General features: G+C 46.2%; 1 protein-coding gene across 1 annotated transcript in view; it reads left to right on the top strand.

Annotated features, from left to right (window-relative positions):
• Positions 1–16,668, top strand: part of LOC126995353 (uncharacterized) — a 55,643-nt gene that overhangs the window by 31,997 nt on the left and 6,978 nt on the right. The window contains exon 4 of the mRNA XM_050854831.1: positions 14,778–14,862. Within this exon, the coding sequence (XP_050710788.1) occupies positions 14,778–14,862 (85 nt within the window). The remainder of the gene's footprint in view (positions 1–14,777; positions 14,863–16,668) is intronic.

Below are 16,668 nucleotides of genomic sequence, written 5' to 3'. Positions count from 1 at the left end.
GCAACTCGGTCTTCCCTTCCCTTCCCCTCCCCTCACCTCCCTCCCCGCCGGTCCATCTTCCTCTCCGCGCCCACCTTGCCCTCTCTCCTCTCCCTTCCTCCCTCCTTCCACCTGCGTCCCGTTACCTGCCCGTTCATTACTTCGATAGTTTCCTACTTTGACCCTGAGTCGATATTTCATTGTTTAGATGCTTCTGGTGGGCATTGTTTTTGTCCTGTGTGTGTGTGTGTGTGTGTGTGTGTGTGTGTGTGTGTGTGTGAGACGCACTTCCCTCGCCCCACATTATGAATTGGGAGAAGTGGGATTGGGGAGTCGTGAGGGGCATGGGGGGTGAGGAATGAGTGGAGTAGAGTGGAAGAGGAGGAGGAGGAGGAGGAGGAGGGTCGGGTGAGAGAGAGAGAGAGAGAGAGAGAGAGAGAGAGAGAGAGAGAGAGAGAGAGAGAGAGAGAGAGAGAGAGAGAGAGAGAGAGAGAGAGAGAGACCTAACCAAACCAAACCAAACCCGTCCCTCACTCACAAGAATCTGCAGCAACAAGTTTAGGTTCCTCGTATTACCCCGACGCAACACCTTCCCCCGCGTTGCCTCACCAGTCGCAGGAAGCCTTCACCCGCCACGCCTTATCTCGGGGCCAATTCCTTGCAGTTTCCGGAAGCAGATTAGCGTTAGACGGTGGCCCGGTTCGGGTTGTACGGGCGGGCAGTGACGTGGCTGCGCTGGGTTGGTTCGCCTCCGACTCATCTCCGGAGAAAGCATCGGCGGCCCAGCCAGTCGCGGTACGGAATTTGCACTGCGTCATAGCCAGCTCTTTGACGTCACCGGTTTGATTCACAGAAGCTTCCTGGAGGCCTGCTGGTTATCTGGTGTTGCGTGGGATGGAAGGGGACGTGAGGGGAAGGGAGTGGGAGGGGAGGGGAAGGGTGGATTAGGCGGAGATGAGAGTGGGAGTTTAATTGAGAGGGGAATTCCTAGTCAGCGGTGTGTGTAACCTCAGGAGTAACTGTGTAGTGGTAGAGGTCGCAGAAACTGGTGCAGGGGGAGGAGGGAGAAGGAGAGTGTAGTGGTGGTGGTGGTGCCGGAGGGGGAAGGAGGAGTAGGTGGAGAGGAATCTGGATGGAGAATGGGAGTAGATAGAGAGATGATGATCCGAAAATCCACTTTTATTTCACTTCTGGCGTAATGTGTCCGCTAATGAGATATATATTTTTAATTACTGCGAGTTTATTCATGCAACAGGTCGGCTATGCGGCTGTTGAAGTACCTCGTTATTGCTGTTGTTGTTGTTGTTTTTGCTGTTGTTGTTGTTGTCATTGTTATTGTTGTTACTTTTGTTGTTGTTAGTCATGCTGTCGTTGTTTGCTTTGGTGTTGGTGGCGTGGTAGTAATAGTAGTAGTAGTGGTAATAGTAGTAGTAGTAGTAGTTGTAGTAGTAGTAGTAGTAGTAACAATAGTAGTAGTAGTAAGTAGTAACAGTAGTAGTAGTAGTAGTAGTAGTAGTAGTAATAGTAGAAGCAGAAGTAGGAAAAAAACAAACAAACAGACAAACAGAGCTAAGAGAGGGAGGGAGCATTTTTGTGACACGGCAACACATTAACAAACATATGGTGCCAGACAAACAAGTAAACAACAACAACAACAACAACAACAACAACAACAACAGACAAACAAACAATACACACACACGCGCCCGCCCGCTTTCCACACGTGTGCGTCCTGCGGCGTAACGCGTTTTAATTCCACTCGTAATAATTGTGTTTTGAACTTTCACGCAATGCAAAATAAATAAATAAATAAATAAATAAATAAATAAATCTGGCGAACTTGTTTTTCCTCTCTCGTCCAAAGGAAAAACAAAAATAACAGTGCGTGTATATTTTTTGATGTATTTTCTTTGATGTTTGTTTTGATTATGTAAAAGTTGTCATGCGTTAGAAGTAGACTTGAAAGTAAAAGAGAAAAATATGAATAGGAAAAAGAAGAGAAGATGAGAAGGAGGAGGAAGGAAGAGGAGGAAGAAAGAGGAGGACAGGGGAGTGGAAGGGAATGAAGAAATGAAGAGAAGTGGAATGAAAAGAAGGAAAAAGAGAAGCGTAAAGTGGAGGAAAAGTCATGTGGAGTAGAAAACGAAGTGGAAGCGAAGAGAGAAGAAGAGACAGAAAGACGAGGAACGGAATATGCAAAGTGGAATAAAAAGAGGCAGCAAGAGTGGAAGAAGTGGAAGAGGAAGAAGAGCAAGAATGTGGAAAAAGGTGTTACGGGTTGTTAGCGCTCGTGACCTTGACCTTGGAGAGAGAGAAGAGAGGGAGGGAAGAGGAGGAGGAGGAGGAGGAGGGGGGATGGGAAGGAAGGAGGAAAGGAGGAATTGTTGTTTTTATAGTGGTGAAAGAAGAGAAGGTAAATAAAAAGAGGGGAAAGAGGGTACGAGAGAGAGAGAGAGAGAGAGAGAGAGAGAGAGAGAGAGAGAGAGAGAGAGAGAGAGAGAGAGAGAGAGAGAGAGAGAGAGACGCGACGTAACTCAATCGGGCTTTCGGGTGGACGAGTCTTCAGGAGGAGGAGGAGGAGGAAGAGAGGGGAGATACAGAGAATGGGGAGATGGGTAAGCCTAGAGAAGGGAGGGACGTAAAGGGAGAAAGGGAGGGAGGGGAATAGGGAGGGAAGAGGAGGAGAGGAGGAGGAGGTTGGAGGAACGGTCTGATGACGTCACGGTGGAGGAATGTGTGAAGAGAGGCAAAAGAAGTACGAAAATAACAGGAAGAGGAGGAGGAGGAGGAGGAGGAGGGGGAGCAGGAGGAGGGGGAGCAGGAGGAGGAGGAAAAGAAGATGAAAGAATAATAGGAACAGGGAAAAATACAGCAGGAATAAAAAAAGTAGAGGAGGAAAAGAAATGAGGAAATGAAGATGAAAAAGGATAGGAACAAGGAAAATAAGAGGAGGAGGAGTAGGAGGAGGAGAGGAAAAGCAGATAAAGGAGACAGAAAAAAAATAACTAACAAAAACAATGACACGTTGATGATATGAGAGAGATAAAACACACATATAAAAAAAAACCTTCCCAGTAAACACACGAAATAAGTTAACTAATATGAAACAGTTAAGTAAATAGTAAAAATGATAATGAACTACTACTACTACTACTACTACTACTACTACTACTACTACCACTAAAAAAAAAAAGTAAAACCAGAACAAACGTAAACGACAAATGAATGTGAGGGAGAAATGAACCTCAAGACCAAAAGGGACTCGTAAAAAGTCACTTAGGGAGAAAACGAACGACCGAATGATGGATGTTGGCCGGATGCGAAGAGGAGGAGGAGGAGGAGGAGGAGGAAGAGGAGGAGGAGGAATATAACCGGCAGAACTCATCACAGGGTCAGGGAGTGCAAAATTCTGCTGGAGAGAGAGAGAGAGAGAGAGAGAGAGAGAGAGAGAGAGAGAGAGAGAGAGAGAGAGAGAGAGAGAGAGAGAGCGCTGGATCGATTGCAAGCGAATACAGTACATGCGACGCCGGTCAAAATGAGAGAGAGAGAGAGAGAGAGAGAGAGAGAGAGAGAGAGAGAGAGAGAGAGAGAGAGAGAGAGAGAGAGAGAGAGAGAGAGAGAGAGAGAGAGAGAGAGAGAGAGAGAGAGAGACGGCAGCTGGTAGTCGTCATGCTGACAGTGGAGGGATGCCGGTAGTGGAGGAGGAAGGAAGGGAGGGAGGGCGGGAGAGAATGGAGGGAGGAGAAAGGGCAGGAGGCAGGAGGAGGACGCCTGGCACCATGGACCTGGCACCCTGGCACTGCGGCACCCTCCCTGGCCTTCCTTTCTCTTGGCACGAGACTGGGAGGGAGGGAGAGGGAGGGAGGGAATGGAAAGAGGGAGGGAAGGGGGAGTAACAAAGCTAAAGGGCATCTGTGGGGAGTTCAGGGAGTACGCTCATAGGGAGAAGTGAAGGGAGGGAGAGAGGAGGGTAGGGGAAGGGAGGGCGTGGCAACTGGAGTAGGAGAGAGAGAGAGGAAGGAAGGGAGTGAAGAATAGGAGGATAGCTGGAGGGAATAGTGGAGGATTTATTACCAGAGAGAGAGAGAGAGAGAGAGAGAGAGAGAGAGAGCGAGGAGGGAGAGTATGTATGAAGTCATTGGATTTGGAAGAGGAGGAGGAGGAGGAGGATACAGGAAAATTGCAGGATAAGCGGAGAATAGGGAAACAGGGAACTGAGTACGTGTTGAAGATGAGTACCCAAGAGAGAGAGAGAGAGAGAGAGAGAGAGAGAGAGAGAGAACGTTACCGCAGTACGAATTAGCATTACGAAGAAAAATTTACCAAAAAAATACACAAAGCGATTCATAGGTCACGAGGAAAGTAACGACCGGAGTATACATAGCCCCCCCCCCTCCCCCCTCCCCCCTCTACTCCCTCCACCTCACGCCCCCTTTCTCCCCCTATCTCCCTCTGCACGTGCCTGGTTGACTCGATGCTCTCTCTCTCTCTCTCTCTCTCTCTCTCTCTCATACATTTACAGGTCAGGTATGTTTCCTTCTTTATTTAATGCTTCCTTTTGTTCATCATTTACTAATATGTTCTCAGGTTTAATTCTCTTGCATTCGCGTTTTTTTCTTCTTCTTCCTTCTTGTTTCTCCTACTCGTCCTTCTAATCTTTCCTCCAATCTTCCTCCTCCTACTCCTACAACACTTCCCTCAGTTTTTCCTTTTCCACCTTCCTTCTCTATCTCCTTCTCCTGCTCCCGCTCCTGCAATTTCATGTATTCGTATCTCCCATAACCACATCCATCTTTGCATCCTCTCCCTTGTCCTTCTCTTCCTCCTCCTCCTCCTCCCACAAAATTATCTTACTCCCTCATCATCTTCCTCTTTTTTCCTCACTTTTTCCTCGTTCCTTCCCCTCCCTTCCCTCCCCTTCTCTTCACCCTCCTCCTTATCTTATCCTCCTTCCTCTCCCTCCTCCTCCTCCTCCTCATCCTCACGTCAATGCAGATCGTCACTATGCAGAATCATGACAGCAATTTATTTCGTACCCAAAAACTTGAGGGACAAATCTTAGGCGTGTGTGTGTGTGTGTGAGCGAGGGAGCCAGGTCATGAGGGAGAGAGAAAGAGAGGGAGAGAGAGAGGCGGGGCTGGCGAGGTGAAGGTCAGGGAGAACCATGAGGGAGGAGGAACCGGTGGAAGAAAATGAAGACCACGTGAAAGAGAGGGAGAGAGGGAGGGAGGGAAGGAGGGGGAGATAGAGAGAGAGAAGGTGAAGGTCGGGAGGTCTCTGGGGCCGCTGCGGAGTGAGAGGGAGGAAGAGAGAGGGAGAGAGGACTATAATATATTACGTCTTAATCAAAATACTTATCTCCCTTCTCTTCTCCCTTCTTTCCTTTTTATTCATTCCTTTTTCTCTTTTTCCTCCTTTTATTCTCTTTTTGCCCTTCCTTTCATTCCCTCTTCCCATTCTTCCTTTCTTATTCTTTTCTTTCCCTTATCCATTTTTAACATCGGAATCGTATACAGCCCAGCGGAGGAAAGTTTCGCCATACATATTAAGTAATTTCATTCCTCTAACTCATCTTTCTTGTCAGTGTCATCACATTGCCCACGTTTTCATGGCCATTCATTAATGTATTATTCACTCACTCAGTCCCTTACTCTCACTCACTCACTCAGTCTCACTTTCACGCAGTATTACTCTCTCATTCATTCTTCACTCATTCACTCACTCTTTAATTATCTATCCTTCATTCAGTCTTAAGCATGGCCATTCATTGACGTATTCACTCTCACTTTCACCCACTCATTACTACTGTCTCCTCCATTCACTCCCTCACTCGTTCACTCTCTCACACCAGTTTTCTCTCTCCTTCATTCACTCCTAAGTCACTCATTAATATTCATCCCACTCATTCATCCCTCACCCAGCCACACAGCCATTCATTCACTCATCCTGCCAGTCAAACAGCCTCTTAGTCGGCCGCACAGGAAGCCATACAGCCAGCTATTCAATATGCCACATAGCCACGTAGCTCACAGCCAGTCAGTTATGCATCCACCAGCCACACAGCCAACAACCTCCCACCCAACCGACCAGCCACCCAGCCAACCACACAGTTAATCACAGCCATTCAGTTACCCAGCTACAAAGTCAGTCATCCAGCCATTCAGCCAACAGTCACAGCCAACCTCACAGACCGCTCACAGCCATTCACTTAACCCATCCACACAGCCAGCAGCCCCGTAAACAACAGCCTCACACCCACCCACCCTCTCGGACGGCTACAAACCCATATAGCTACGCAAGGCAAGGTCAGGGAGAAGGGGCATAGACCTCTTCGTAGGGGAGGAGTGGGGAGAAGAGTGGGGAGGGTGGGGGAAGGATGTAGCGGAAAGTGGAACCAAGGGCAACGCAGTGTGGGTGTGGGGAGAAGGCATCAAGGGAGGGGAGGAGAGTAGGCCTATGGGAGGGCTGAGGGGGGTTAAAAGGGGGGTGGGGTGCTTCGTTCTCCCTCACCCCTCCTAGCGCCTGCGTTGTCCAGTGTTCAGGGGGGTCGTAAGGGGGGTTCCTAGTGGGGGGTTGAGGGGGGGAGGGCCGAGGGGTGCCAGGTAGGGGGGGTGAGGGAGGCTGGCACGCGTGTGGGAGGGGCGGATAACGGCGGACCTGCGCATTGCCCTTTCACCTGTGTGTGTGTGTGTGTGTGTGTGTGTGTGTGTGTGTGTGTATATTCAGACATTCGCCATCAGTATGTAATCTCTCTCTCTCTCTCTCTCTCTCTCTCTCTCTCTCTCTCTCTCTCTCTCTCTCTCTCTCTCTCTCTCTCTCTCTCTCTCTCTCTCTCTCGTGCCTCCTGCGCATTTCCACTGGGGATTATTTACATGAGAGAGAGAGAGAGAGAGAGAGAGAGAGAGAGAGAGAGAGAGAGCGTGGGGGAGTGCCGCCCGTGTGTGTGTTGCTGAGGTCACTGGGTCTGTGTGGTCCCCTGTCATTGGGTGCGTCGATAGGCCTATACATAGTGTGTCAGAGAGAGAGAGAGAGAGAGAGAGAGAGAGAGAGAGAGAGAGAGAGAGAGAGAGAGAGAGAGAGTAGTGCGTAGGTTGAGGTCCCTTGTTGTTTTTGTTATTTTTAGTTTCAGGTCAATGTATGTTATTGTCATTAAAATTATTGTTATTATCATTATCTTCAGTAGTAGTAGTAGTAGTAGTAGTAGTAGTAGTGATAGTAATAAAAGTATATAATAGTAGAAAAAGTATTGGTAGTATTCATATTAATGGTAATGATTAAAGACAGAAGCAATATTAGTAGCAGAGGTAGTACAAAAATTAGTATGGTAGCAGGGGCAGTTGTAGTAATAGTAGTAATAGTAGTAGTAAGTGGTGTCTATAGTATATCAATATTTTCATCATAAGTATTTGTTTTCGGTGTGTGTGTGTGTGTGTGTGTGTGTGTGTGTGTGTGTGTGTGTGTGTGTAAGCGCGTAGCCTAAGACGTATGTAGGTATTCACTCTCCCTTTTCTATTCTCACTCGAAGTTCACACACACACACACACACACACACACACACACACACACACACACCTACCAGCCATGCATTGACTCATCTCTCATAACCACACATTCCTCACATTCCGGGGGGGGGAGGGACGAGGGAGTGAAAGGGGGGGGGGGGAGGGAGAGGAAGTTGAGGTGATGGGGTGCTACAGTGTTGTGGTGACTTGGGTCTTCAGCATTCACCCATCGATTGATTCATTTCTCTATCACCTTTGTCTTTCTCCTCCTACTCCTCTTCCTCTTCTTCCTCCTCCTCTTCTTCCTCCTCTGTCAATTCTTCGTTTATCTGCCTCTCCTACTCCATGTTTTTTTTCTCGTTTTTCTTGTTCCTTTTCCTCTTCTTACTTTCCTTGTTTTTATCATCCTTCTGCCTCTCCTTCTCCTTCTCCATATTTTTTCTCGTTTTTCTTGTTCCTTTTCCTCTTTCTTTTCCTCTCCTCCATATTTTTTTCTCGTTTTTCTAGTTCCTTTTCCTCTTTCTTTTCCTCTCCTCCATATTTTTTCTCGTTTTTCTTGTTCCTTTTCCTCTTCTTACTTTCCTTTTTTATATCGTCCTTCTGCCTCTTCTTTTCCTTCTCCATATTTTTTCTCGTTTTTCTTGTTCCTTTTCCTCTTCCTTTTCCTCTCCTCCATATTTTTTTCTCGTTTTTCTTGTTCCTTTTCCTCTTTCTTTTCCTCTCCTCCATATTTTTTTCTCGTTTTTCTAGTTCCTTTTCCTCTTCTTACCTTCCTTTTTTTATTTCGTCCATCTGCCTCTCCTCCATATTTTTTTCTCGTTTTCCTTGTTCATTCTCCCCACCCTACTTTTCATTACATTCTCCTTTTCTTTTCTCAGTTTCCCCCCTTTTCTATCGCTTTTTTTCTCCTCTTCATCCTCCCACCTTCGCCAGCTCCTTATCCTTTTCTCCCTGCCTCTTTTTTCATATATTTTACCTCTCCCTCTTCCTCCACCTCCACCTCCTCCTCCTCATGGACACCTGGTTACCTCTCCATGACTCATCACATTATTTTTCATCAATCATCTGCTCGCTATCAGGTAACCGCCCCACTCTCACCTTCCTCCCCTTCACTTGACCCCCCTCCTTCACTTGACCCCCTCCTTCCCCTGCCCCCTCCCCTCCACATGTCCCCCTCTTCACCCGTCCCCCCACTCACCCGTCCCCTTCACCTGCCCCGACTCCTCTCTCTCTGGTGGGCCGGTACTCTCTCGCTCTCTCTATAACCTTGTGTTACCTTTCTCTCCGCCTAACCCAACGAACTCTACGCCTCGTCGCCACATAAAAAGGCGTGTAGGTCTGGTGGAGGAAGAAAGTGTTTAAAAGGATGACAAGGTTGGATGAGAGGGCGTAAATAGCCCGGCCATTTACCCATTTATAGCCTTTATCGCTGGGTGGCTGTTGTTGTTGTGCGTGACGAAACTTTTCATAAATGGAATAGTACAAATTTGTTTTGCTTCCCGGGTATTACTTTACGCTCGCCTGTTACGAGGGGAAAAATGCCGTTAATGTGTTTTGTTTACTACTATTTGTTTCTGGCATTGAAAACTGTGTCACATTCCTTGCCAACAGTCAGCCAAACGAAATAAGAACCATATAAAAGATAATTGTCAAAATAATAATCACAAATAATGATAATTGGAATTTCTATATTATTGTTGTTATTATTATTATTATTATTATTATTATTATTATTATTATTATTATTATTATTATTATTATTATTATTATTATTATTATTATTATTATTATTATTATTATTATTATTATTATTATTATTATTATGATTGAGTGAAGGAGGAAGAAGATAACACGGGTGTTTTTGAGATGAGTTTATTTTCGACTTCACTCAACTTGTCGAAAATGTCCTTACATTATTATCATTACCATTTTTCATTATAATTATTATTATTATCATACTACTACTACTCCTACTACTACTACTACTACTACTACTGCTACTGCTAATTCTGTTCCTTCAGCGGCCCACATCGGCAAGGAAGCGCCACAAAAAGCCGCGCTCTGCCTTGCATAACTCAGGTCGTCGCCCCCGCCACCCCCACCCCGCCACCCTCACCCCTCCCCGCCGCCGCAAGGTTGGCAGGGGCCTTCCTCCTCACCCTACATTAACGTAGAAATATTGATGTCACGACGCAGGTGGTCCAAGGAATGTCCCCTCTCTCTCACGCTAATGTAGACTACAGCAAAGAACAACAAAACAATGATGACAACAACGACATTAACTACTGCCAACACAGCCATCAGCACCATTATAAAAAAGTATGTGCCAAAAACATTTAACGACTGCAACAACGATAATAACAACCGTAAAACATTGATATCGCATCCAAGCAGCAACAACAACAAAATCAACTGTAACATCAACATCAACAACATCATCAACTTCATCAACATCAACAACCCTTCCCTCCACATACATCATTCCTCCATTACCCTCTCGTTTCCTCCCTTTCCTCCTCTCCCTCACCCCAACCCGACCATTATCCGTTCATCTTCACATCTCCTCCTCCTCCTTCCTCTCCCTTCTCCCCCCTTTCCAAGCCATATCCATCCATCCATCTCTCTCCCATCTCCTCTTCCACCTCCCTTCCCGCCTCTCCTCTATTCACCATACCGTCCGCCCTTCTCATCGGGATTTCCTTTTAAGAGATTTTTTTTTCTTTCCGCCCTCCTCGCTTACAGATTCCCCAAGGCCACTTTTATAATGGCGGTTTTTCTTTCTTTCCTTCTTTCTTTCCTTCCTTCCTTCTTGAGTTTGCGAAGTGCTGTCGGAAATAGGGAACGAAAATCAGCATGGCATTGTGAGCTGAATAGTCTAGTTTTATCAAGGTCAAATTTTTTTTTATATTTTTGTTTATGTATTCATTTATTTGTTTGTCTTGTGTTGGTCGAATTGTGTGCCAAGTGACAGATGTTTGGCAAATTCTCCTCGTAGTTGTTTTCATCTTTGTTTTTAGTTGCTGGTGGTGTTGTTAGTGGTGGTGGTGGTGGTGGTTACGACAACTTGTGTGGAATGCAAAAAAAAAAAAAAATATTGGCGGGCGTCTGTTTATGTTCGACAAATATATACATATGCGATATTTCTTTCTTATACATGTGTCATTCCGTGTATGTGTGTGTGTGTGTGTGTGTGTGTGTGTGTGTGTGTGTGTGTGTGTGTGTGTTTGCATTTCAGTCATGATGAATATTTCACTTTTTTTCTGCTTGTCTTCGGTATGTTTATGTCGGTGCAATAAAAATGTGACACACACACACACACACACACACACACACACACACACACACACACACACACACAACCCTCCCACACACAACTCCCCCTCCCCCACACACAACCCCCCCTCCCCCCCACACAACTCCCCCTCCCCCCACACAACTCCCCCTCCCCCACACACAACCCCCCCTCCCCCACACACTCCCCCCCACACAACCCCTCCCCACACACAACCCCTCCCCACACAACCCTCCCCACACACAACTCCCCCTCCCCCACACACAACCCCTCCCCACACACAACCCTCCCCACACACAACCCCCCTCCCCACACACAACTCCCTCCCCACACACAACCCCCTCCCCACACACAACCCCCTCCCCACACACAACCCTCCCCACACACAACCCTCCCCACACACAACTCCCCTCCCCACACACAACTCCCTCCCCACACACAACCCCTCCCCCACACAACCCCCTCCCCACACAACTCCCCTCCCCACACACAACCCTCCTCCCCACACAACTCCCCTCCACACACAACTCCCCCTCTCCCACACACAAATGGAAGGAAAGTAACGAAAAGCAAAGGGAAAGGGAAGGTAAAAAAATAGGGGAGAGGAAAAGGAAGGGATGGGAAGGTTAGTAGATGAGGAGACGAAGAAATGGAAGAAAAGGAAACACACACACACACACACACACACACACACACACACACACACACACACACACACACACACACACACACACACACACACACATTGTCAAGGGAGGGAGAAAAGACAACAATATACATCACGGCGCAACAAACAAAAGCACAAGTGTAACAGAAGGAAGAATAACAGTAAACCCAAGAATGTGGAGAACAAAACGACGGCGGCAAAAAAAATAAAGTAAGACAAGAACAGGAACTTAAGACTCTTGGAGGTTGACCTTGACTCCTCTTGACATCAGCACTTACATCACCACCACGACGAGGAGAAGGAGGAGGAGGAGGAGAACGAGGAAAAGGAGACAACCACAAGAAGAAAACGGACTAAGGAAAAAGATAAGTGAGAAAATGCAGGACAGAATTACAGAAACGAGATACAATGGATGACAGACAGACGTAAAAGAAATGCAAGGCGAGGAGGAGAGAAGAACGAGGAAGAGGAGGCGGGGAACGAGGAAGTGAGAGAGAGAGAGAGAGAGAGAGAGAGAGAGAGAGAGAGAGAGAGAGAGAGAGAGAGAGAGAGAGGATCAAATGACTCGTAGGAAGGAAAAATGTAGTGGAGAGTGGAGTGATGATGAGGAAGTGGAGGTCGGAGAAGGTTAGAGGAGCATGACAGGGAGGGAATAACAAGGGAGGAAGGATATAAAGATGATGAGAGAGAGAGAGGGGGGGGGGGAGGAGGACAGTGAAAGCGAAAGAGATGATCGATAAGAAGGAATGTGAAAGATAACGAAATTAAAAGAAAATCAAAGGAAGGAAGGAAGGAGAAGGCAGAGAGAGAGAGAGAGAGAGAGAGAGAGAGAGAGAGAGAGAGAGAGAGAGAGAGAGAGAGAGAGAGAGAGAGAGTATTACTGCCCCAGATATTCTCCACTGAATAGGAATTTTAATTTGAGCCGAAGTAATTTTTTCGTTGAAGGCATAACTTTTCTCTTCCTTTATTTTCTAGTCCACGGAGTTTAATAACATGTATCTGGAGGAGAAGAGAACCTGTAATGTGTCCTATTCAATGTGTCTTACCTGTGAATTACGTAACAATTTCACTTATTCATTACGTTTTTCTTAAGGCAACATATGTGGTAATGAAGTTAAATCCTGCCTTGCCTTCAACATTAGCTCAGGACTTTTAATAATACAGTGCAGGAGGGAGAAGGAGGGAGAGGGAGTGGAGAGGAGGAGGAGGAAGGGAAGAAGGGGAAGAGGGAGTAAAAAGGAGGGAGAGGGAGGGGCTGAGAGGGAAGAAGACTCATAACAAATACCTGTGAAAATGAGGAACAAGGGAAGGAAGAGGAGGAAGAGGGAGATATGAGGAGGGAGAAGAAGGTGTTGAGAGGGAGGGAAGAGGATGGAGACGGAGGGGCTGAGGAGAGGGAGGAGGACTCATAACAAATACCTAAGAAGAAGAGGAACAAGATTGCTGAAGTAAAGAAAATATATTAATAAAAGAAACCCAACAAATCGTGTACTCCAAAAGTCTCCTCCAATCGTCCGCGTTCCAGAAATTAATCAGGAGACGAATCATTCATTGTCGTGACTGCTGGGAGGAGAAGAAGAGGAGGAGGAGGAGGAGGAGAAGGAGGAGTAGGAAGAAGAGGAGGAGGAAGAGCAGCGGTTCGTGTGTTAATCAGGGAACGTGATGGAGTTTGCGAGTCATTAAAAGTTTGCAAGGTGCTGCTTGGAACACATTATTACGGTCTGGAGCCTGGAGGGAGTCTGTCTGTCTGTATGTACGTCTGTCTGTGTCTGTATATGTCTGCTTTTCTATAATATCCGTCTGTCTACGTATGTATGTATGCCTGGGTGTCTGCGTGTGTATATTTGTATATGTCTGTATTTGTCAGGTAGAAAGACATAAGGGAAAATGTAGAGTAGTGGAGGGAGAATAGAGGAGGGGAGGAGGAGGAGGAGGAGGGGAGTGGAGGGGAGGGGGAAAGCTATGACGTGAGGTGAAGAAGAGAAATTTGAAGGGAGAGGAGAAATTGCTGGTGTGGAGTTGGAAAGGAGGAGTAGATGAAAGAATAGGAAATGGGGAGAGCTGGGAGGATGAGAGGATTCGTGTAGGAGTGAAGGAAGGAGTGTGTGGGGAATGGAAAGTAGAGACAATAGGGGGAGGGGGGGGGGGGAGCGGCAAAGGGAAGGCAGGGGATGGATGCTCTACATATAGGGAGGAAGAATGGAGATGATAGGAAAGCCGTGAGATGACTGGGAGGGATTGCGTGGGAGGGAGAGAGGGGGGAGGAGAGGGGAGGAGGGACGGAAGCTTACGTGGGCGGCGTGTTTGGTAATGCTGGAAGGGGGGTGGGGGGGAGGGAGGAGAGGTGGGGAGGCGGGGGAGGTGGGGGGTGAAGCTGAGCCACCATGGATTTAGGGGGATGTTGGAGGTGGTGGAGGAGGAGGGGGGAGAAGGGAGTAGAGAGCGTGGGTGTGGGTGTTCATGTGTGTGTGTGGGTGTGTGTGGGAGGTGGGTGTTTTGGGGGGGAGGTTGCACGGAGGAGAGCACAGAGGAGGAGGAGTAGGAGGAGGTAGAGGAGGAAGGAGAGGCTTGGCCCTGGACGCACAAGCTCACCTCGGGAACGTGAAATATTCGCTGGGAAAGGAAATGCGCGAGACTCGTTTGCTCTCGGAGGCTTTGTTTTTGCGAGTCTTTCCTTGTGTATCTGTTTGCTCCTTGATGCCCCGGCGCAGACCTGGACCTCCTTGCTCCTTCTCTTTACCTCTTTCAGAAATACACAGAAGGAAGTATGATTCAAAACAGTGAACTAATACCTGGACCTCCTTGCTCCTTCTCTTTACCTCTTTCAGAAATACACAGAAGGAAGCATGATCGTAAACAGTTAACTAATACCAGCCATCGATATGCCTTTAGAAATACATAGAAAGAAGCATGATTTTAAGAGGGATTTTTGACCAACCTCGATATGCTTTCAGAAATACACAAAAGGGAACATGATTGCAGTAGCGTAGTTAAATTAATGTTCGATATGCTCTTTTACAAATACTTAGAAGGGAATGAGATATAAATAAGTTTAAGTGAATTAGACCAGCGTTCCATAAGCCTTCAGAAATACATATAGAGGATCATGACTTAAAAAGCGAACTTAGACCAACGTTTGATATGCCTTTAGAATGACACAGAAGGGAACATAATTTCAATAGAGAATTAACACGAATGATCGATATGCTTATAGAAACTCATAGAAACGACCTTGATATAAATAGTAACCAACCAACGTTAGGGACGCTTTTAGAAATAAACAGTGAATAACGACTAACGTTCGATGTATTCAAGCTTTATGCATTTCGCTCTACAGGTGAGTGGGCGAGTGTGTGGAGGGACTATCTACCTGTGTTTAATTAAGTACTACAACCAGATTCACCTTTTGTTCCGCTGCCCAGGTAAGGCTTGAGGCTTTATTGCACTGCTCACCCACGTGTTTATTGAAGGAGAGAGAGAGAGAGAGAGAGAGAGAGAGAGAGAGAGAGAGAGAGAGAGAGAGAGAGAGAGAGAGAGAGAGAGAGAGAGAGAGAGAGAGAGAGAGAGAGAGAGAGAGAGAGAGAGAGAGAGAGAGAGAGAGAGAGAGAGAGAGAGAGAGAGAGAGAGAGAGAGAGAGAGAGAGAATATCTTGACCCTCACCTCCATGCCCGCTGCCCACCCTTAACCCTTCACCCCTGGAGGTCACGTGGTCAGCCCCCCAAAACTTTCCCTTCCCTGTCCTATATTTCCACAACGCTTTCCCCATTTTCCATCCTCCTCCTCCTCCTCCTCCTCCTCCTCTTCCTCCTCCTAATCAGTCACGGTAATGTTGGTGTTGTCCCCTTTTAGTACTCTCTCTCTCTCTCTCTCTCTCTCTCTCTCTCTCTCTCTCTCTCTCCGGTCTTTTTGTCTGTCTGTCTGTCTGTCTGTCTTCTCGGTGATCATCATTTACCATTTCTTGCTTCGCGTCCTCTTCATTCAGTCTGCATCTTTTTTTTTTTTCTTTTTTACGTTTTTTTCTTTTTTTTCTTATGTACGCATCTTCTCGTCTTCCCCTGGTGCTGATATACGTGTTTATCTTTTTCTTTTTTCCTCTTTTTCTCCTCCTATTTTTCTTTTTTTTTCCTTTTTTTTTCTTTCTCTTTCGTAAATCTTCTTCTTCTGATGTTGATGATGATGATGATGACGGATTCTTTTAACACTTCCTTTGTCTCTGTCGCATTCTGTTTTTCCTCTTTATTTTTTTACGACAGTTCATCTTCGTCTTCCTTTCTTGTCCTCTTATATCTTCCTATTCTTTTTTTCCTTACACCAGTTTCCTAATGACAACTTCCTCTTCTTAACTCCTTTTTTTTTGTGCCTCCGACGCCATTTAGTTTTTCTCTCTCTTTCTTTCCTTTGTGAATAAAATCTCTCCCACACATCCGTCTCCCGGTGAGCCAGTTACTTTCTTCCTTTCTTTGGTGCGTCTGTCTGTCTGTCTGTCCCGCGACCCGTCTGCATTTTCTGATGTGCCACTTTACCTTTTTTTTGGTGGGGATGGAGTGCTGGCGGTCTGTGTGTGTGTGTGTGTGTGTGTGTTTCTCTAAAGGTTTGTTTGTCCTAGCGTGTATATCAGCCTGCCTATGTATCGTATGTATGTGTTGTATCGGTTTGTCCCAATTTCTGCATGCATCTGTGTCTCTGTATCAGCGTTGCCAGATTATCGTACTCCAAGCATCGTATTTTTCGGCTTCTGACCCACAACTACTGCAAGAAAATAAACAGATCAGTAATTCACCATTTCAACGATGGCTATAAATGAATCTAGCTATCCGGGTGGAGGGGACAGTTTTGGGGCACGAAATCGGGAAATATAAGAGTGAGTACGACAATCTGGCAGCACTGCTCTGTATCTTTCTCTTTCTTTTTGTTGATATTTGTATGTGAGATCAGTATCGTCTTCCTCTTTCTTTCCTCATTCATTTATTTTCTCTTTTTCTCTTTCTGTGTAGTTCTGTGTGTAGTCTTTCTTTCTTCATTTTCTCTTTTTCTCTTTCTGTGTAGTTCTGTGTGTAGTCTTTCTTTCTTCATTTTCTCTTTTTCTCTTTCTGTGTAGTTCTGTGTGTAGTCTTTCTTTCTTCATTTTCTCTTTTTCTCTTTCTGTGTAGTTCTGTGTGTAGTCTTTCTTTCTTCATTTTCTCTTTTTCTCTTTCTGTGTAGTTCTCTGTGTAGTCTTTCTTTCTTAA

This window comes from Eriocheir sinensis, chromosome 8, assembly GCF_024679095.1.
Source record: "Eriocheir sinensis breed Jianghai 21 chromosome 8, ASM2467909v1, whole genome shotgun sequence".
Taxonomy (NCBI): Eukaryota; Metazoa; Arthropoda; class Malacostraca; order Decapoda; family Varunidae; genus Eriocheir; species Eriocheir sinensis.
This window is presented reverse-complemented; position numbering and strand designations above follow the sequence as displayed.